At 43.0% G+C, this 23,191-nt stretch overlaps 1 protein-coding gene across 1 annotated transcript in view; it reads left to right on the forward strand.

Annotated features, from left to right (window-relative positions):
* The window catches only part of LOC126210549 (sensory neuron membrane protein 1-like), a 304,792-nt gene that overhangs the window by 63,205 nt on the left and 218,396 nt on the right, over positions 1-23,191 (forward strand). Inside the window, exon 2 of the mRNA XM_049939802.1 lies at positions 119-240. Coding sequence (XP_049795759.1) covers positions 133-240 — 108 coding nt within the window. The 5' untranslated portion in view covers positions 119-132. The remainder of the gene's footprint in view (positions 1-118; positions 241-23,191) is intronic.

A 23,191-nucleotide genomic window follows, 5' to 3' on the forward strand; every position in this document is an offset into this window, starting at 1 on the left:
ACTGTCAACACTGCCACATTGCAACATGGAGTCCACGAAGTTATTTGGCTCACGCAATAACTGCTGGACGAAGCTTTTGATAGCACCGCCTGTAATTGACTGGTAACTTTGCTTCCAGACAGTGGGGACACCATGCAGCTTCCCGTGGGTCTCGCAGCTGGAGGGGGAGGCGTCTTCTTCATGGCTGTGGTCGCCGGCTGGTACGGGATGCCCAAGCTCATCTCCAGCCAGATAGCGTCCGTGAGTATCGCACTTCCTGGCGCGCACTGTCAAACAGAGTAACTGCCTAAACGTTCTTACCTTCGTACTGGATCGATTAAAGTACAGCCACTCACAGAGGTCCAGTGTGGGCCGCAATTATCGCACAGCTGGGAAACTTAGTAGATATTATAGTGCGTTAATGTAATCTGGGAAAAAGAATTGTTTTCAAATTTGGCCACCGGATGCGAAGCTGGTGCTATGAATGCAAGAAAGACATACGGAAATGTTCCCATGTGTAATGGATTATGAATGAGATGTGGGGAGAAAACGTCAAACATGTGAGAAAGGCATAGTATTGATGTAATTATTAACCACAGCTTACACAAATTGTTCAATATGAGCACCAGAGACGTGGATGAGATGCTTACAGCGACGGCTTTGCACCTGGTGGCCAAAATTGGAACCAATTTTTTTTTTCAGTGATACATGGATTCTACGTTAACACAGTAAAATACAAAGTTTTGTTACCATACGTTAATTACAGCCCAACTGAACCTCTGTTAGTAGCTGCACCACTCAGTAGCATGACTAACATTTATTTATTTATTGTACTCTTCTACTAGTCCATCTTCTCTTGCCCACTCTGTCGACCAGCTTCTCTCCACTGTCCATATACTCCCCCCATCTCTCTCTCTCTCTCTCTCTCTCTCTCTCTCTCTCTCTCTCCAGCCCTCCCTTCGCCCTTTGTGTCCCTCCATCTCTTCCTCCCGCACAACACTTGCCTGTCCATCATCCTCACCCCAGCAGAAGTTTCGCTCTTCTCAACCCCACATTATCTAGATAGTAAGTAATATTTGTAGGAAATAAGACTGAAATCGATCCAGATGTTTAGGAGGAGCTTTTTACCCGTGAACTGACTGTGTACGCACATGTCACATACTTTTCACATACATTTAACGTATTTCACTTATATGTGTACACATATTTCATTTGTATCTCTAGCGAATTTCGCGCTGCAGTTTCTTTTCACGCAGCTCAAGGTGTTTGAAGTCTTATCTCGTGAACAATGTCTCATACAATGATATAATTTCGGAACTATATTCGGTGGTATATGTGAATACTGTCCTCAAAATGAGGCTCGAATAGAGTTAGTAGTAAAGAATCAATAATGGTTAACGTAATTATGATGGCGCGGTTTTACTGTGTGAACAGAGAAGAAGCAGTAGGCTATAAACATTGATTTTTCGTCATTTTGTAGTGGATGTCAGCGAGAAAAAGTTTCGTAAAGGTGTGAAATTATGTGTTTATTTTTTGAACATATATATACTACTGGCCATTAAAATTGCTACACCAAGAACATATATAATATACAGGGTGAGTCACCTAACATTACCGCTGGATATATTTCGTAAACCACATCAAATACTGACGAATCGATTCCACAGACCGAACGTGGGGAGAGGGGCTAGTGTAATTGCTTAATACAAACCATAAAACAATGCACGGAAGTATGTTTTTTAACACAAACCTACGTTTTTTTTTTAAATGGAACCCCGTTAGTTTTGTTAGGACATCTGAACATATAAACAAATACGTAATCAGTGCCGTTTGTTGCATTGTAAAATGTTAATTACATCCGGAGATATTGTGACCTAAAGTTGACGCTTGAGTACCACTCCTCCGCTGTTCGATCGTGTGTATCGGAGAGCACCGAATTACGTAGGGATCCAAAGGGAACGGTGATGGACCTTAGGTACAGAAGAGACTGGAACAGCACATTACGTCCACATGCTAACACCTTTTTATTGGTCTTTTTCACTGACGCACACGTACATTACCACGAGGGGTAAGGTACACGTACACACGTGGTTTCCGTTTTCAATTACGGAGTGGAATAGAGTGTGTCCCGACATGTCAGGCCAATAGATGTTCAATGTGGTGGCCATCATTTGCTGCACACAATTGCAATCTCTGGCGTAATGAATGTCGTACACGCCACAGTACATCTGGTGTAATGTCGCCGCAGGCTGCCACAATACGTTGTTTCATATCCTCTGGGGTCGTAGGCACATCACGGTACACATTCTCCTTTAACGTACCCCACAGAAAGAAGTCCATAGGCGTAAGATCAGGAGAACGGGTTGGCCAATTTATGCGTCCTCCACGTCCTATGAAACGCCCGTCGAACATCCTGTCAAGGGTCAGCCTAGTGTTAATTGCGGAATGTGCAGGTGCACCATCATGCTGATACCACATACGTCGACGCGTTTCCAATGGGACATTTTCGAGCAACGTTAGCAGATCATTCTGTAGAAACGCGATGTATGTGGCAGCTGTTTGGGCCCCTGCAATGAAGGGTGGTCGCCAATGATTCCGCACCATACATTTACAGTCCACGGTCGCTGTCGCTCTACCTGTCTGAGCCAGCGAGGATTGTCCACGGACCAGTAGTGCATGTCCCGTAGATTCACTGCCCCGTGGTTTGTGAAACCCGCTTCATCGGTAAACAGGTAGAACTGCAACGCATTCTCTGTTAATGCCCATTGACAGAATTGCACTCGATGATTAAAGTCATCACCATGTAATTGCTGATGTAGCGACACATGAAACGGGTGAAAGCGGTGACGATGCAGTATGCGCATGACACTACTTTGACTCAGTCCACCGGCTCTCGCAATGTCCCGTGTACTCATGTGTGGGTTCATGGTAACAGCAGCTAACACACCAACTGCACCCGCTTCTCCTGTGACGGGCCTGTTACGGACCCGTTTGCGTGCTACGACCATACCTGTTGCATACAGTTGGCGGTAGATGTTTTGCAATGTGCGGCACGTTGGATGCTCTCTGTCCGGGTACCGTTCTGCATACACCATTCAGGCTTCTGCTGCATTGCGTCGATGCCATAGATGAGTATCATCTCCGCCTTTTCAGAGTTCGAATACACCATGGTCACAGTTCCTACAACGCTACACTATCACATACGTCAGGTAACACAGTGTACGGTGTACGTGTACGTTGGTGTACAGTTGGTCTGCGTGCGGAGACGAATGCAGAATAACAATAGCAGCAAGCGCTACATGCGGACACTGCGACAGCTAGACCAAACCACAACAGTGCACTACAGCCACACTCGTAAACACGGTCGTCATCGTAAACATGTCCCTGCAGATGCTGCTCGCCGACCGAGGCCCGTGTTTGTTACAACATGCAACAGAACGTCGGAGATTTCAAGCGTCAACATTAGGTTACAATATCTCCGGATGTAATTAACATTTTACAACAAACGGCACTGATTACGTATTTGTTTACATGTTCAGATGTGCTAACTAACGTGGTTCCATTTAAAAAAACGTAGGTTTGTGTTAAAAAACATACTTCCGTGCATTTTTGTATGGTTTGTATTAAACAATTACACTAGCCCCTCTCCTCACGTTCGGTCTGTGGAATCGGTTCGTTAGTATTTGATGTGGTTTACGAAATATATCCAGCGGTAACGTTAGGTGACTCACCCTGTATATACTACTGGCCATTAAAATTGCTACACCAAGAAGAAATGCAGATGATAAACGGGTATTCATTGGACAAATATATTATACTAGAACTGACATGTGATTACATTCTCCTGCAATTTGGGTGCATAGATCCTAAGAAATCAGTACCCAGAACAACCACCTCTGGCCGTAATAACGGCCTTGATACGCATGGGTATTGAGTCAAACAGAGCTTGGATGGCTTGTACAGGTACAGCTGCCCATGCAGCTTCAACACGATATCACAGTTCATCAAGAGTAGTGACTGGCGTATTGTGACGAGCCAGTTGCTCGGCCACCATTGACCAGACATTTTCAGTTGGGGAGAGAACTGGAGAATGTGCTTGCCAGGGCAGCAGTCGAACATTTTCTGTATCCAGAAAGGCCCGTACAGGACGTGCAACATGCGGTCGTGCATTACCCTGCTTAAATGAAGGGTTTCGCAGGGATCGAATGAAGGGTAGAGCCACGGGTCGTAACACATTTGAAACGTAACGTCCACTGTTCAAAGAGCCGTCAATGCGAACAAGAGGTGACCGAGGCGTGTAACCATTGGCACCCCATACCATCAAGCCGCGTGATATTCCAGTATAGCGATGACGAATACACGCTTCCAATGTGCGTTCACCGCGATGTCGCCAAACACGGATGCGACCATCACGATGCAGTAAACAAAACCTGGGTTCATCCGAAAAAATATTCGTTTTGCTATTCGTGCACCTAGGTTCGTCGTCGAGTACACCATCGCAGGCGCTCTTGTCTGTGATCAGCGTCAAGGGTAACCGCAACCACGGTCTACGAGCTGATAGTCCATGCTGCTGCAAAAGTCATCGAACTGTTCGTGCTCGCGTTGTCTTGCAAACGTCCCCATCTGTTGACTCATGGATCGAGACGTGGCTGCACGATCCGTTACAGCCATACGGATAAGATGCCTGTCATCTCGACTGGTAGTGATACGAGGCCGTTGGGATCCAGCACGGCGTTCCGTATTACCCTCCTGAACCCACCGATTCCATATTCTGCTAACAGTCATTGGATCTCGACCAACGCGAGCAGCAATGCCGCGATACGATAAACGGCAATCGCGATAGGTTACAATCCGACCTGTATCAAAGTTGGAAACGTGATGGTACGCATTTCTCCTCCTTACATGAGGCATCACAACAACGTTTCACCAGGCAACGCCGGTCACCTGCGGTTTGTGTATGAGAAATCGGTTGGAAACTTTCCTCATGTCAGCACGTTGTAGGTGTCACCACCGGCGCCAACGTTGTGTGAATGCTCTGAAAAACTAATCATTTGCATATCACAGCATCTTCTTCCTGTCGGTTAAATTTCGCGTCTGTAGCACGTCAGCTTCGTGGTGTAGCAATTTTAATGGTAGTATATATATATATATATATATATATATATATATATATATATATATATATATATATAATGTGGTGCGGTTGTTTGTTAAGAACAGAAACTGATGAGGTTAGTGAAATTAACATTCTAACAGTGATAGCAGACAATCCGCGAGTGGGACTAGCTTAAGCATTTTTCTTCGAATACTGCGAGAATATTATGACGCGTTTCATCTTTTCCATATTTCACCCCATCAACAGTTTCACGGCAATGACTTTCAAAACTAATTTCATAGCAGTGCACCGAATAGTGATTGCTGAACGTGCGAACTGATGCGGCATTTGTGTACAAGATTTTGTTCTCTAATGAAACACCATTAACATATGGTGTATTTAATCTTCACAAAATGTGCTATTGGCTGCTTGGAAATCCGCGCTGCCTGAGAAAAGTGGATAAACAATGGCCTTGATCTGGTAGCATGTCTTCCTGTTGTTTCAATTCTTGCATCATTATCCCCTGTGAATAACCACACGTACGCACATTTATTGCTGCAGTTACTGCGAAACGGCCCACTGAAGGCAGTACACGTGTCACTACCGTGATGGATGTTCCGACAATTCTACTTTCTTAAAGGTCGTCTTAACAGAGCATTTGAACGTTTGGGAAATTGGAAGTAGACTGCACGTTAAACAAGTCTAACACCTCAGGACGTTTATCTCTGAGATAAATGTAAACAAAAGTTTACAAGGAAACATTCACGACTCCCGAAGACATGAAATGCCGTGTAACACGCACCTGCGGTGCGATGAGTACAGATTAATTTCAGTGCGCAGGGTTGTCTCGCTTTATAGCGTGTATCACTGCTCAAGGTCGACATTTTTAGAGTTGCACTATAGTGCGCGTTATTTATGACGGCGGCCGAGTTTAGGTTCGTTCTGCGCATCTGACGTCACAAGACACAGTCAGCCAATGGACAGAGAGCGACGTTGTCAGAGCTCGACTGCAGTGCAGAGCACGAACGTGTGTCTTCAGTTTTAGAAACGTTCAGTCATAAATAAAGTAACTGAACAAAATGCAATGTCTTGATAGCAGACTTTCTTTTATAGAAAGTTTGGAAAAAGCATTCTTTATACCAATTGCTTCATATTCTTTTAATTAATTAAACCAAACTAGCAATAAGCCTCCTAATTCAGGCGATAGCAAGGAAAGGTGTTTGTATCATTCTCACGAACCGCTTTTTCGCAATAAAGAACAGCGGTAATTGTTTATTTACTATTGTACTTCGACAAAACATGAGCAATTCATAGTCATACCAACAGTGTTTGTCCGTATTTTGCGTGATATTTTAGAGTACAATAGGAGCTCTGTTGAAAGATGAGCTGAGTTAGCGTAATGGTTAAGGTGTTAGGCTACTAAGTGAAGAGTTCTGAGTTAAAATCTTGTATGATGCTTAATATTTTGTTTATTTAAAAACAATATCGAAGTGTCTTACTTCATGAATTTCATTCATTTGAATGTAATTTTTTGAAATTTCTAGTGCTTTGTCTCTTCATTGTAATCATAATAAGTTTTCGGTTTTTCGCAGCGTTTGACAACAATGAAAGGTTAGGCACATACACAATAATATTCATGTTCTCTTTCTTGTTTTTGTTCCACAGTCGCAGTTTTACCAATTGTATTGAAATATATTCCTCTTCTGAAAAAGTAATAAGCGTTTTAATTAGACCAGACGCATTTTTCTCTTTTCAAGTGTCTTCAGTGGACAGTATTTTGTGTCCTCCCTTGCCAAGTCACCATTCGTAGTTTTGTGCTGCGGTAATACAATAATCAACGTTTGTGTTGGCTGATCAGCTCAGCTCAGAGCACTTCACTGATACACACTATATTCAAGCCCTAATGTTTTTGTAAGTCCACAGTTTAGTTTAATATAGTTTGTCTACTTCCTTTTGATTGATTGAAGTGATTTAAAATGAAGCCAAATGCCCCTGGTGTAATAAAACTTTCATTACGGTTGCGAAAGACAGAATATTACTCAATATTACATACGACACCTATGTGGTACTTAAATTAAATGAGATATTGTTATACAGTAAATTTTAAATGAAATTTTATTCTCAACATTGTGGCAACTAAACTCGACCATACGGAAATTATACGCTATGGACTTTTACCTTGGCAAACCCTTCAAAATTTCGTGCAATGGTTTACTACATTTAATGCTGCACAATGACTGCGTTGAACATCGAAACAAAATTAAGTCATTTATGGGGGGAAGGTATCAGTCATGCTGTGTAAAAAACAAATTTTTGGGCCAAATAGTTTCTGTGAAATCGAATGATAAGTGTGTCAAAGCAGTCGGAACACCATGTGTGTGCACAGGCGAGCAGTGCAGTGATGACAAAATGGCGCACAGCGCGGAATGCGGGGAGCACGTCTCTGTACGAGGTGCATTCAAGTTCTAAGGCCTCCGATTTTTTTTTCTAATTAATTACTCACCCGAAATCGATGAAACTGGCGTTACTTCTCGACGTAATCGCCCTGCAGACGTACACATTTTTCAAAACGGTGACGCCATGATTCCATGGCAGCGGCGAAGGCTTCCTTAGGAGTCTGTTTTGACCACTGGAAAATCGCTGAGGCAATAGCAGTATGGCTGGTGAATGTGCGGCCACGGAGAGTGTCTTTCATTGTTGGAAAAAGCCAAAAGTCACTAGGAACCAGGTCAGGTGAGTAGGGAGCATGAGGAATCACGTCAAAGTTGTTATCACGAAGAAACTGTTGCGTAACGTTAGCTCGATGTGCACACGCGCAGCCCTACCCGGACGTTTTTGTTGCAGCGCAGGAAGGAATTTGTTCTTCAAAACATTTTCGTAGGATGCACCTGTTACCGTAGTGCCCTTTGGAACGCAATGGTTAAGGATTACGCCCTCGCTGTCCCACAACATGGACACCATCATTTTTTCAGCACTGGCGGTTACCCGAAATTTTTTTTGGTGGCAGTGAATCTGTGTGCTTCCATTGAGTTGACTGGCGCTGTGTTTCTGGATTGAAAAATGGCATCCACGTCTCATCCATTGTCACAACCGACGAAAAGAAAGTCCCATTCGTGCTGTCGTTGCGCGTCAACATTGCTTGGCAACATGCCACACGGGCAGCCGTGTGGTCGTCCGTCAGCATTCGTGGAACCCACCTGGATGACACTTTTCGCATTTTCAGGTCGTCATGCAGGATTGTGTGCACAAAACCCACAGAAATGCCAACTCTGGAGGCGATCTGTTCAACAGTCATTCGGCGATCCCCCAAAACAATTCTCTCCACTTTCTCGATCGTCAGACCGGCTTGTGCGAGCCCGAGGTTGTTTCGGTTTGTTGTCACACGATGTTTTGCCTTCATTAAACTGTCGCACCCACAAACGCACTTTCGACACATCCATAACTCCATCACCACATGTCTCCTTCAACTTTCGATTAATTTCTATTGGTTCCACACCACGCAAATTCAGAAAACGAATGATTCCACGCTGTTCAAGTAAGGAAAACGTCGCCATTTTAAGTATTTAAAACAGTTCTCATTCTCGCCGCTGGCGGTAAAATTCCATCTGCCGTACGGTGCTGCCATCTCTGGGACGTATTGCCAATGAACGCGGCATTTTAAAACAATGCGCATGTTTCTATCTCTTTCCAATCCGGAGAAAATGAAATCGTAGGCCTTAGAACTTGAATGCACCTCGTAGGTCTGACATGTCGCACAGTACAAGAACGCCGAGATGAAAGTCAGCGTCATACACGCCTTCGTCAACCGGAAAAGTCAGCAATTGCGGAACACTGTCTGAATACAGGACATCGCATCATTTATGAAAAGACCGAAGTTTTATCCCCGGTATCATCTTTCTGGGGCTGCGTCATGAAGGAAGCAGTACATATTCGTACAGCCGATAATCTCATCAACAAGGAACGCTTGTTTCAGTGCATAGTGCTGTGGAATGTGGAAAAAATAGGAAATTGGCGCTCATAGGAAGAAGAACAACACCAAAAATGCAACAGGAGCGTAATATGTAAGAAACTGTCTACGCAACCTGCCACTGATAATGCCTTGCAGAAAATAAAGGCGAAACGCGTATGGCACTAAAATTGTGTTTTATTCAGTTGCTGTCAGACGGTACATAAGTGAAAATTATCAATATACCGTAGTATTACGCGCAACTGAGGAGGACAGGACCACAAAAGTTGAAGATGTAAAGCGAATTGTCTGCAGGAAAACTTGAAGGAACTGAAAAAGATCCTAATTATTATTGTATTTTTTAGTCTTAAGCTTACTGCAGTTTAAGAAGAGATCTCAAATGCGTTCCGTATATCTAGACTTCTAGAACGCTTTCGACACCGTTTCGCAAGAGCTAACTCTAGACAAATTGGATGCCTATGGACTATCGTCTCAGCTGTGTGAGTGTATTCGTGATTTACTGCCAGAAACGTCACAGTTCATAGTAATTGATGGAAAGTAATCGAGTAAACGAGAAGTCTATCTGGCGTTCGCCAGGGAAATGTTATAGGCTCTCTGCTGTACGTAATATAGACTAACGATTTTGCAGACAATCTGAGCAGCCCTCTTAGATGGTTTTCAGACGATGCTGTCGTCTAATAACGTCATTAGAAGATCGAGCCCAATGGCAAAATGATTTAGACAAGATTGGTGTGAGGTGCGAAAAGTAACCATTGAATCGGAATAATGAAAAGTATGAGCGCATCCGTTTGGTTTCAGTTACATGATGAATCACACAAATTTAAAAGCTGGCAATTCAACTAAATACCTAGCAATTAAAATTACGAGCAACACAAGTTGGAACTATCACATATAGAAGGCTGCAGGTAAGGCAAACCAAAGACACCGTGTTATTGGCAGAACACTTAGATTAGCGGATGCAAAAGGTGTGTTAAGAGACTGCCTACACTACGCTTGTCCGTTCTCTTTTGCAGTATTCACCTACGGTGTGGGATCCGTATCAGCCAATTCAACGGAGGACATCGAAAAAGTTCAAAGAAGAGCCGTCCGTCTTGTATTATGGAGAAATAGTTGAGAGAATGTCACGGCTACGATATGTGAATTGGAGTGGCAATCACTAAAGGAAAAGCGATTTTCGTAGCGGCGATCCTTTCACAAAATTTTAATCAACCTTCTTCTCCGAACGCGAAATATTTTTTATGCGTGCACTTCCATAGGCAGAAATGATCATGATAATAAAATTAGAGAAATCAGAGCCCACACGGATTGTTTCCCGTGTGCTGTTCGAGAGTGAGCAATTATACTACTGGTCATTAAAATTGCTACACCAAGAAGAAATGCAGATGATAAACGGGTATTCATTGGACAAATATATTGTACTAGACCTGACATGTGATTACATTTTCACGCAATTTGGGTGCATAGATCCTGAGAAATCAGTACCAGAACAACCACCTCTGGCCGTAATAATGGCCTTGATACGCTTTGGCATTGAGTCAAACAGAGCTTGGATGGCGTGTACAGGTACAGCTGCCCATGCAGCTTCAACACGATACCACAGTTGATGAACTGAGTAGTGATTGACGTATTGTGACGAGCCAGTTTCTCGGCCACCATTGACCAGACGTTTTCAATTGGTGAGAGATCCGGAGAATGTGCTGGCAAGGGCAGCAGTCGAACATTTTCTGATCCAGAAAGGCCCGTACAGGATCTGCAACATGCGGTCGTGCATTATCTTGCTGAAATGTAGGGTTTCGCAGGGATCGAATAAAGGGTAGAGCCACGGGTCGTAACACATCTGAAATGTAACGTCCATTGTTCAAAGTGCCGTCAGTGCGAACAAGAGGTGACCGAGACGCCGGGTGATACGCCAGTATGGCAATGACGAATACACGCTTCCAATGTGCGTTCACCACGATGTCGCCAAACACGGATGCGACCATCATGATGCTGTAAATAGAACCTGGATTCATCCGAAAAAATGGCGTTTTGCCATTCGTGCACCCAGGTACGTCGTTGAGTACAGCAGGCGCTCCTGTGTGTGATGCAGCGTCAAGGGTAACCGTAACCATGGTCTCCGAGCTGATAGTCCATGTTGCTGCAAACGTAGACGAATTGTTCGTGCAGATGGTTGTTGTCTTGCAAACGTCCCCATCTCTTGACTCAGGGATCGAGATGTGGCTGCACGATCTGTTACAGCTATGCGGATAAGATGCCTGTCATCTCGACTGGTAGTGATACGAGGCCGTTGGGATCCAGCACGGCGTTCCGTATTACCCTCCTGAACCCACTGATTCCATATTCTGCTAACAGTCATTGGATCTCGACCAACACGAGCAGCAATGTCGCGATACGATAAACCGCAATCGCGATAGGCTACAATCCGACCTTTATCAAAGTCGGAAACGTCATGGTACGCATTTATCCTCCTTACACGAGGCATCACAACAGCGTGTCACCAGGCAACGCCGGTCAACTGCTGTTTGTGTATGAGAAATCGGTTGGAAACTTTCCTCATGTCAGCCCGTTGCAGGTGTCGCCACCGGCGCCAACCTTGTGTGGATGCTCTGTAAAGCTAATCATTTGCATATCCCAGCATCTTCTTCCTGTCGGTTAAAGTTCGCGTCTGTAGCACGTCATTTTCGTGGTGTAGCAATTTTAATGGCCAGTAGTGTAATTGTGAATTGCAGAGTAACCATGCAGATGTGGATGTTGAAGAGTATTTTTGTCAGACGTGTTTCACTATAATTTAGAAATAGACTTTCGTGGTCACTGGTGTTTTTTCCTTGTGCTTACATATTCTGAAGACCACCGCGTTTCTTTTGGAAGAAAAAGCAGAGGACTTAAGAACACGTAAACACGAAGTAAAATATGATTCGTAAATTAAAGTGAAACGTGTCTGGTTAAAATGACTCTTCCGTTGAAGTAACATCAAGACAGAAAAACCAAACTAATTGGTATAGAATAGCCGCTGCGGAAGATGGTTATCCAAGAAAATATCTAATAAAAAAGATGTACTGTCGAAAAGACAGATTCATCGTAAAGAAAGGTAAGAAAACTTTCGGGGATTGCATCAGCATAGGTGCCATTTGGCAAATCTTTTTTGCTGTCGTCAGATCTTCCACCTTTTCTAAAGTTTTTCGCACGTAGACTGAGTGACAAAAATATTGAAGCACCCAGGAGACCAAATTGGAGTCAATGTAAGTTTATTCCCGTATACGATGTCTGTTCAAAAAGTTGGGGAGCATTCATAATTTCGCGCCAATGGTGTGTTGGAGCGAAATACGGTTTGGCATCCCTGCACACGCCTCTGTTTAATGTGAAACTGCTGGAAGTTTCATTGTTGTATGTCTGTTAGTTATTGTCCAGCGCTGTACTGAGTAGAAAGCTGTGTCGCACAGTTTGCGAATTTCGAGACGGCACGGTGATGGGCATTTAAGCCGTACTCGGTGTTACGAATGGTTCACACAGTTTAAAAATGCCCACAGGGAAGCTAAAGACGACCCTCGTTCATGACCCACTTCGACGTCCAAGGACGATATTCAGTCAGGAACGTCAAAGAAATTGTGCGTGCCTATCGAAGACCGACTGTCCGAGAGAGTGACGGAGAATGTAATATTTAATTTGGACACGTCATGAAATCCTGACAAAGCGTGTTGGAATGAGTCGTGTTGCCGCCAAATTCGTCACACGGCTCATGATAGACATTCGGCTCACAATCTGTGAAGAGCTTTTGGATCGCACAAATAAGAACGAGATGTTCCGTAAGAAAATCATAACTGGTGATGGGACGTGGGTCTACGGTTGTGGTATTGAGGCCAAGGTTCAGTCTTCACAATGCGCTGGGAAAGGTTCTCCAAGACCAAAAAAGGCTGGTCATGGCAGGTCAAATGTCAAAGCCCTACTGACAATTTCCTTTGAAGGATGAGTTCATCATGATTTCTTGCCACAGGGGCAAATTGTTAATTGATGGTACACCGGGACGTGTTGCGACGCCTGCGAGAAAATGTGAGCAGTAAATGTGGCGAGACAATTCATGGCTCTCCCATCACGGTAACACGCCCACACATTTATCCCTGTAGGTGCGTGACAGTTGCAGAACAAACTAAATCTTTGTGCTGCCTCATCCTCGATACTCTCCATGCCAGGAATCTGCGGACCTTTTTTTTTATTTCCAAAGTTGAAAACTCCTCTGAAAGGACGAAGATTTGCTACGACAGACGAGATAAAAGAATATTCACAAACGGCGCTTCGAGCGATCCAGCAAGAGGCGTACCAAGACTGCTTCTGGAAGTGGAAACGGTGTTGAGAGCCGTGTATGAATTGCGGAGGAGAGTGTTTCGAAGGATGCCATGCGCAATAAGTGAATGGTAAATTTTAAACGTTTTGTGGATAAAGTTTCGGATTTGTCTGAACTGAACACGTATAGTCGTGGACAAAACGAGCGAGACCCCTCGCCTTTTCGTTATGCTGATCCGCACAGCTTTAAAGTCTGCTACACAGCATACTATGCACAGGTGTGAAATCGAAAAACTATCCGAACTTTGTCAGACAGTTTTCAGTCACGTGTAAGGCTATATTAATGCTGGTTAGTGTGTTAAACAACACGTAAATATAAGATATAAATGAAAGAAGAAACGTTAATTACAAGGTGCATTCAAGTTCTAAGGCCTACGATTTTTTTTCTCCGCACTGGAAGGAGATAGAAACATGCACATTGTTTTAAAATGAGGCCGCGTTCATTGTCAATACGTCCCAGAGATGGTAGCACCGTACGGCAGATGGAATTTTACCGCCAGCGGCGAGAATGAGAACTGTTTCAAATACTTAAAATGGCGACGTTTTCCTTACTTGAACAGCGTGGAATCATTCGTTTTCGTCTTCATCAAGGTTCCGGTCGAACATGTCTGACCACTACAATGAAGGCTCGCCTTATACTGCAATTATAAACCCCTTCACACCTGCAACCCGCCGTCCGAGGACAAATAATGGATTCCCTGGAACATTCCTCGTCATCCCGCACCATTATCCGGAGAGTAACAGCCGCCGGACTAAGGAATAGCCGTGTCATGTGTAGGCTGCCGTTTACACCACAACACAAACGGCTACGTGTGGAGTGGTTCCTGACCAATAAGAATGCGCTGCTGATGTCGCCGTGTTTCTCGTGGCGTCATGGCATCAGGATCCATTGCGTATGACCTCACGTCGTGATCCATCCAGATTTAGGTTTTCCGTGTTATTCCTAAACCATTCCATGCAAATGGCGAGGTGATTTCTGTGAAAGGGTGAAAGCAGCTAATTAGTTTTTTGTTCTGTGGTGTTGTATAGTTACATTTACTTGTATTTTGTCTGTGTGGTAATTAGAGAAACAGTTAAGCTCGTATTTCAATTCGTAAGTAATGGTTCAAATGGCTCTGAGCACTATGTGACTTAACTTCTGAGGTCATCAGTCGCCTAGAACTTAGAACTAATTAAACCTAACTAACCTAAGGACAGCACACACATCCATGCCCGAGGCAGGATTCGAACCTGCGACCGTAGCGGTCGCTCGGTTCCAGACTGTAGCGTCTAGAACCGCACGGCCACTCCGGCCGGCAATTCGTAAGTAATCTCCTAATTCTTGAAAAGTAATCAGCAATGCAAAAGTTAATCAGAAATGGAACATCAAATTCTGTACTGTAATGCTCATAGAGGATCATGCTAAATTTGAGAAAATTGCCCTGTTGTCAATAATACAAGCAGTCTGACTGCAGGAAAATGTGAAATATAAATAACTACTAAAACCACCCTCTCTGAAAAGAATGTCGCTGTTTGAATGTTAATTGTATCACACACAAATTATAAATGACACACCTGTTCGCACAACGAATAAATGCTGTGCCGCTGGCATCTCCAAACAACTGCAGCTGCTGCTGTTATGCTAGTTAAAAAATAAAAATTCAAACTACTACCAACCTGATGTGCAATGCGTACTTTAAACTGTAGAGACATCCACAAAACTCCTGTGCTATTAAATCTCATTACTGCAATGACCATTATCAATTAAAGTTCTATTATTGAGACATTCGGGAAAGCAACATTATATACATATATATGACACTTGAAATAAAGAGATGAATACTGATTGATGGAGAAACAATAAACTAACTTTATTAAGAAAACCTTAAATCACTAAGACAAAATATTTTCATACTTGAAATATTAAAAATTCACTTTATATAAATAGTGAAAAGAACCAGAACAAATTACAAATTCTCCTTAATTTCTTACAAAGATGTATGCTATCCATCTTTGAAGAAAAATCAGTAGGTCACACATTGTTACGTTATAACATCCAATTCTAAATCCCTGACCAAATTAATTACTACGCTTGAATGTCTCTGGAAATGCGCTATTGACACTACCTTTTGAAATCTTGTGAATGAACTAACACAATATCTCTCCATAAATGAAAAATAATAAAAGCAAACTACTGCCGGCACGCAGCGTGGCCTAAACACCTCTTACTTTATCACAGGAAACAACTCGACTCATCCCCTCTTTCTCTCCAGAACTGCAGTCCACTCACAAGAAAAGGTTCTACTAACGGTCTCTTCTGGTGCAATCTCTCTGGCAGAGAAGTAGCCTGCTATTACTCAGATGCTACTCAACCTTTACTTTTCCGAACGACATCAAAAATATTCAAAAAATTACAATTTTCTATATAAAACAAAACTCTTACAATGGCACGACCGAGTTCCTTCCCTACTCTTGATATAATCCGAGCTTGTGCTTCAATGGCCAAGATTTCATTGGGACGTTAAATCCTAATTTTCATTCCTTCTGACGGCAGAACGTTACGTCATGAACATCCAGCATCCTCATGATACTTCCCGTGTGGCCGAGTTGCAGTGCCATTTTCTAACAGGACAATGCTCGTGTACACATGACTTGCGGCTATATGAACTGTCTGCATGAAGTTGATGAACTCCCATGGACAGCAAGTTACACAGACCTGTCCGTGATAGGACATGTTTTGGCGAAGCTCGCAGATGACCTCTGTCCCAGTCTCAGTATCCAGCTATATATAGGACACTTGCAACGGTTACGGATCTTCTCGTATCAGGAGAGCAAATAAAGGCTTATGAAACCTTAATCAACGGGAATGTGACATCACAGTGATGTTGTTGTTGTGGTCTTCAGTCCTGAGACTGGTTTGATGCAGCTCTCCATGCTACTCTATCCTGTGCAAGCTTCTTCATCTCCCAGTACTTACTGCTACCTACATCCTTCTGAATCTGCTTAGTGTATTCATCTCTTGGTCTCCCTCTACGATTTTTACCCTCCACGCTGCCCTCCAATGCTAAATTTGTGTTCCCCTCATGCCTCAGAACATGTCCTACCAAACGGTCCCTTCTTCTTGTCAGGTTGTGCTACAAACTCCTCTTCTCCCCAATTCTATTCAATACCTCCTCCTTAGTTATGTGATCTACCCATCTAATCTTCAGCATTCTTCTGTAGCACCACATTTGGAAAGCTTCTATTCTCTTGTCCAAACTATTTATCGTCCATGATTCACTTCCATACATGGGTACACTCCATACAAATACTTTCAGAAATGACTTCCTGACACTTAAATCTATACTCGATGTTAACAAATTTCTCTTCTTCAGAAACGCTTTCCTTGCCATTGCCAGTCTACATTTTATATCCTCTCTACTTCGACCATCATCAGTTATTTTGCTCCCCAAATAGCAAAACTCATTTACTACTTTAAGCGTCTCATTTCCTAATCTAATTCCCTCAGCATCCCCCAATTTAATTCGACTACATTCCATTATCCTAGTTTTGCTTTTGTTGATGTTCATGTTGATGTCACAGTGATAAGTAGGACCAAACTGTCAATGTATTTCTAAATTTGGCTCCATTTATGAACCACTGAAATAATATCACATACCCTTTCAAACTGTGGAGATTCATTTCATTTCCTACTCCCCTGTCTGGGTGCTTCAGTTAGTTTGTAAGGCACTGTATATTATCCACTTCTTTTTTCGTCCACACAGTTCCTATTTCCTGTCACCAAACTTCCTAAGTATCTAGAAGGTTTTACCGGAGCCAAGTTTTTTTTTTTCTTTCAATGAAATTTTGCAGCAAACTTTATGTTTGATGATTCTCATCACACTGGTCTTTCCTACATGTATCTTAGTTCCTTAGTATTCGACACTTTTATGACACTCTCCATCATCAATTGTTTGCTCTTTTCCACCTTCTGCCAGTTATTGTCTCTACCTTCAGAAGTCAAATATAAACCTCGAAATGATGGGCAGTTGGAGATTACGTCTCCTTGACGTCTGTGACGTCTTGATAGGCACTTATGATTGCTTTTTTGTGTAAGTAACAAATGAGTAATGGACGACGAGGGTAGCAAAAGAATGGAAAGTGTAAGTCTTCCTTGGTATGGACGAGATGGTGCGCATTCAGAATTTAGAGACTGTATGAAGTTGCTGCACGATAATACCTAAGCGCTGTACGTTCCTTAGTCAACAGGTTCCGCCTCACACGAAGCATAGTTAAGTGTGCCCTAACGACTTTCATGTTACAAAGAGCATTGGAAAGCCAAACATTAATCGTGTATCCTCCGACACTCGGTAAAGCCCTCTACCGGCCAAATACAATTACGGCAGCTTGAATAACACGTTCGTCTCTTCCACTGTTTGCAATTCGAAATTATACCAAGTTTTCCGCTCCTGAAACGCTTTTACGACTTCTCCAAAGTAGCAGTTTATTTATCGCATTATCTATTGAATACTCCAGTTCTAAACTACCCTGAAAGCTTGTAATTTGCGCATCGTATGATAATGCTTACATATCTTTGAATGCCGCCTCCACATAGGCCGTTAATTAACATACGACAATGTAAGTACATCACAGCTTCGACTGTGGTCTACATCTCTGTCTCTAAGACCTCAACGCCATGTGGATGTTTAATTAAAACACTCATTGGTCGTATTGAAACGTTTTTGCCACCAAATCGCCATATGTCAAGCAATAGCCTTCGCCATGATTTCGAGTACTCCCTGTGGTCTACCCACTGAAGAAAAGCAGGTATTGAAAAACAGAAACCTGAATTGCATTTTTAAGCACAAGGTGACCCATAACCTTACAGGATATAGCGCTGCTCCAAACCGAAAAAAAAGTATGTCTCAGATTGCTGTTAAATGGTCCATATTTTGTTGTCCATGATTGATTTCGAGGCTTCCAACCTCATCATCAGATGTACCTGTTCACAATGGATGTATACAATAAACCAGTGCGATACGTAGTACATTATACGAGGGCAGTTCAATAAGTAATGCAACACATTTTTTTTCTGAAACAGGGGTTGTTTTATTCAGCATTGAAATACACCAGGTTATTTCCCAATCTTTTAGCTACACAACACTATTTTTCAACGTAATCTCCATTCAATGCTACGGCCTTACACCACCTTGAAATGAGGGCCTGTATACCTGCACGGTACCATTCCACTGGTCGATGTCGGAGCCAACGTCGTACTGCATCAATAACTTCTTCATCATCTGCGTAGTGCCTCCCACGGATTGCGTCCTTCATTGGGCCAAACATATGGAAATCCGACGGTGCGAGATCGGGGCTGTAGGGTGCATGAGGAAGAACAGTCCACTGAAGTTTTGTGAGCTCCTCTCGGGTGGGAAGACTTGTGTGAGGTCTTGCTTGTCATCAAGAAGGAGAAGTTCGTTCAGATTTTTGTGCCTACGAACACGCTGAAGTCGTTTCTTCAATTTCTGAAGAGTAGCACAATACACTTCAGAGTTGATCGTTTGACCATGGGGAAGGACATCGAACAGAATAACCCCTTCAGCGTCCCAGAAGACTGTAACCATGACTTTACCGGCTGAGGGTATGGCTTTAAACTTTTTCTTGGTAGGGGAGTGGGTGTGGCGCCACGCCATTGATTGACGTTTTGTTTCAGGTTCGAAGTGTTGAACCCATGTTTCATCGCCTGTAACAATCTTTGACAAGAAATTGTCACCCTCAGCCACATGACGAGCAAGCAATTCCGCACAGATGGTTCTCCTTTGCTCTTTATGGTGTTCGGTTAGACAACGAGGGACCCAGCGGGAACAAACCTTTGAATATCCCAACTGGTGAACAATTGTGACAGCACTACCAACAGAGATGTCAAGTTGAGCACTGAGTTGTTTGATGGTGATCCGTCGATCATCTCGAACGAGTGTGTTCGCACGCTCCGCCATTGCAGGGGTCACAGCTGTGCACGGCCGGCCCGCACGCGGGAGATCAGACAGTCTTGCTTGACCTTGCGGCGATGATGACACACGCTTTGCCCAACGACTCACCGTGCTTTTGTCCACTGCCAGATCACCGTAGACATTCTGCAAGCGCCTATGAATATCTGAGATGCCCTGGTTTTCCGCCAAAAGAAACTCGATCACTGCACATTGTTTGCAATGCACATCCGTTACAGACGCCATTTTAACAGCTCCGTACAGGAAACTATACGAGACGAAGCGCGAGTGTTTGAAAATATTCCACAAGAAATTTCCGGTTTTTTTCAATCAAAATTGGCCGAGAAAAAAAATGTGTTGCATTACTTATTGAACTGCCCTCGTATATTGCGCACGTACTAACAAATTTATTGGTATCTTACAATAGTGAAATTGATCACCAGCCCTTATTTTAATGTCAGAAGTTTAAATAAATTAGAAATGTGTACGGTAACCGATAAGACACTTCTGCACCGAAGCTGTCTGGCTCCCGCTTTTGACATTAACATGGTGTTGACAGTTTCGTTATAAAATGGTTCAAATGGCTCTGAGCACTACGGGACTTAAGATCTATGGTCATCAGTCCCCTAGAACTTACAACTACTTAAACCTAACTAACCTAAGGACAGCACACAATGCCCAGTCATCACGAGGCAGAGAAAATCCCTGACCCCGCCGGGAATCGAACCCGGGAACCCGGGCGTGGGAAGTTTCGTTATAACTTAGCTTAACAAAAATTGGAAATGAGGGATCATACTATTCCCAAAACAGCAGGAGCAATGAGTTAAGTGTTGTAAAAATTTCCAGTTCAGTTTGACTCTTAACTCTGTGTTCCTTTTTGTTAGTGAACTAGCTGTTCCCAGCCACGCATTGCTGTACCTGAGTCAAGTTAAAAGGAAAAGAAAGAAACGAGGAATCACACATTTACATATGTCAATGTATGGGAACTGGATGTTGTTGCTGTCGTGGTCTTCAGTCCAGAGACTGGTTTGATGCAGCTCTCCATGCTACTATATCCTGTGCAAGCTTCTTCACGTGATCTACCCATCTAATCTTCAGCATTATTCTGTAGCACCACATTTAGAAAGCTTCTATTCTCTTGTTGTCTAAACTAGTTATCGTCCATGTTTCACTTCCATACATGAGAACACTCCATACAGATACTTTCAGAAAGGACTTCCTGACACTTAAATCTATACTCGATGTTAACAAATTTCTCTTCGTCAGAAACGTTTTCCTTGCGGTAGCCAGTCTACAGCTATTAGCTTGCCAGATAGCAAAACTCATCTACTACTTAAAGTGTCCCATTTCTTAATCTAATCCCTTCAGCCTCACATTTAATTCCACTACACTCCATTATCCTCGTTTTGCTTTCGTAGAGTTTCATCTTATGTCCTCCTTTCAAGGCACTGTCCATTCTGTACAGCTGCTCTTCCAGGTCCTATGCTGTTTCAGACGAATTACAATGACGTCGGCAAGCGTCAAAATTTTATCTGTTCTCCATGGACTTTAATTCCTACTCCAAATTTTTCTTTTGTTTCCTTTTGCTGCTTGCTCAATATATAGAATGAAAAACATCGTGGACAAGCTGCAAACCTGTATCACTCCCTTCCCAACCACTGCTTCCCTTTCATGTCCGTCGACTCTCATAACTGTCAACTGGTTTCTGTAGAAATTGTAAATAGCCTTACGCTCCTTGTATTTTACCCTTGCCACCTTCAGAGTTTGAAAGATCGTATTCCAGTCAACATTGTCAAAAGCTTTCTCTAAGTTTACAAATGCTAGAAACATAGCTTTGCCTTTCCTTAATCTATTTTCTAAGATAAGTCGTAGAGTCAGTATTGCCTCACGTGTTCCAAACTTTCTACGGATTTCAAACTGATCTTCCCCGAGATCGACTACTTCCAGTTTTTCCATTCGTCTGTAAGGAATTCGTGTCAGTAGTTTTGCAACCGGGACTTCAAATGATACTTCGGCAGTTTTCACACCTGTCGTCATGATTTCTTTGGGGTGAAATTATTATATTCTTCTCGCCTGTCTCATACACCTTGCTCATCAGATGGAAGAGTTTTGTCATGGCTGGCTCTCCCACGGCTATCAGTAGTTTTAATGGAATGTTGCCTGCTCCCGGGGCCTTGTTTCGACTTAGGTCTTTGAGTGCTCTGTCAAACTCTTCACGCAATATCGTATCTCCCATTTCATCTTCATCTACGTCCTGTTCCATAACATTGCTCCCAAGTACATCGCCCTTGTATAGACCCTCTATATACTCCTTTCAACTTTCTGCTTTCCCGCCTTTGCTTAGGACTGGTTTTCCATCGGAGCTCTTGGTATTCATACAGGTGGTTCTCATTTCACCAAACGTCTCTTTAATTTTCCAGTAGGCAGTATCTATCTTACCTCTCACGATAAATGCTTCTACATCCTTACAATTGTCCTCTAGCCGTCCCTGCTTAGCCATTTTGCACTCAATGTCGATCTAATTTTTGAGACGTTTGTATTCCTTGTCGCCTGCTTCATTTACTGCATTTTTATATTTTCCCCTTTCATCAGTTACATTCCGTATACCGTTACCCAAGCATTTCTACTAGGCCCCGTCTTTCTATCTACTTGATCCTCTCCTTCCTATTTCATCTCTCAAAGTTAGCCATTCTTCTTCTACAGTATTTCTTCCCCTGCTCTTGTCAATTGTTCCAGTATGCTCTCTTTGAAACTCTCTATGATCTCTGGTTCTTTCAGTTTATCCAGGTTCAAATGGTTCAAATGGCTCTGAGCACTATGGGACTTAACTGCTTTGGTCATAAGTCCCCTAGAACGTAGAACTACTTAAACCTAACTATCCTAAGGGCATCACACACATCCGTGCCCGTAGTAGGATTCGAATCTGCGACCGTAGCGGTCGCGCGGTTCCAGATTGTAGCGCCTAGAACCGCTCGGCCATATCCAGGTTCCATCTCCTTTAATTCCTACCTTTTGGCAGTTTCTTCAGTTTTAATCTACAGTTCATAACCAATAAGTGGTGGACAGAGTCCACATCTGCCCTTGCAAATATCTTACAATCTAAAAGCTAGCTCCTAAATCTCTGTCTTACTGTTATATAATCTATCTGAGACCTTCCAATGTCTTCAGGCCTCTTTCACGTTTACAACCTTCTTTCGTGGTTTTTAAGCCAAGTGTTAGCTACGGTTAAGTTATTCCCTGTGCAAAATTCTGTCAGGCGGCTTCCTCTTTCATTCCTTTCCTTCTCTTTTTTTTTCCTACTACCGAATTCCTGTCTCACGTAACTATTAAATTTTCGTCTCCCTTTCTTTAGTTGCATCATACATTTCTTCGTTCTCTTCATCATCTGCAGAGCTAGTTGGTATACTTGTACTAGTTGGTAAACTTGTACTACTGTGGTATTCGTGGGTTTCGTGTCTATCTTGGCTGCAATTATGCGTTCACTATGCTGTTCATAGTAGCTTATCCGCACTCCTAGTTTTTTTATGCATTATTAAACCTACTCCTGCGTTACCCCTATTTGATTTTGTATTTATAACCCTGTATTCAACTGACCAGAAGTCGTGTTCCTCTTGGCACTGAACTTCACTAATTCCTACTATATCTAACTTTAACCTATCCATTTCCCTTTTTAAGTGTTCTAACTTACCAGCCCAATTAAGGGATCTGACATTCCACGTTCCAATCCATAGAACAACGGTTTTCGTTCTTCTGATAACGTCATCCTCTTGAGTAGTCCCCAGCCAGAAATCCAAATGGGATTATTTTACCCAAGAGGACGCCCTCATCATTTAACAATACAATAAAGCTGATTGCCCTCGGGAAAAA

The sequence above is a fragment of the Schistocerca nitens genome, chromosome 10 (assembly GCF_023898315.1).
Source record: "Schistocerca nitens isolate TAMUIC-IGC-003100 chromosome 10, iqSchNite1.1, whole genome shotgun sequence".
Classification (NCBI taxonomy): domain Eukaryota; kingdom Metazoa; phylum Arthropoda; class Insecta; order Orthoptera; family Acrididae; genus Schistocerca; species Schistocerca nitens.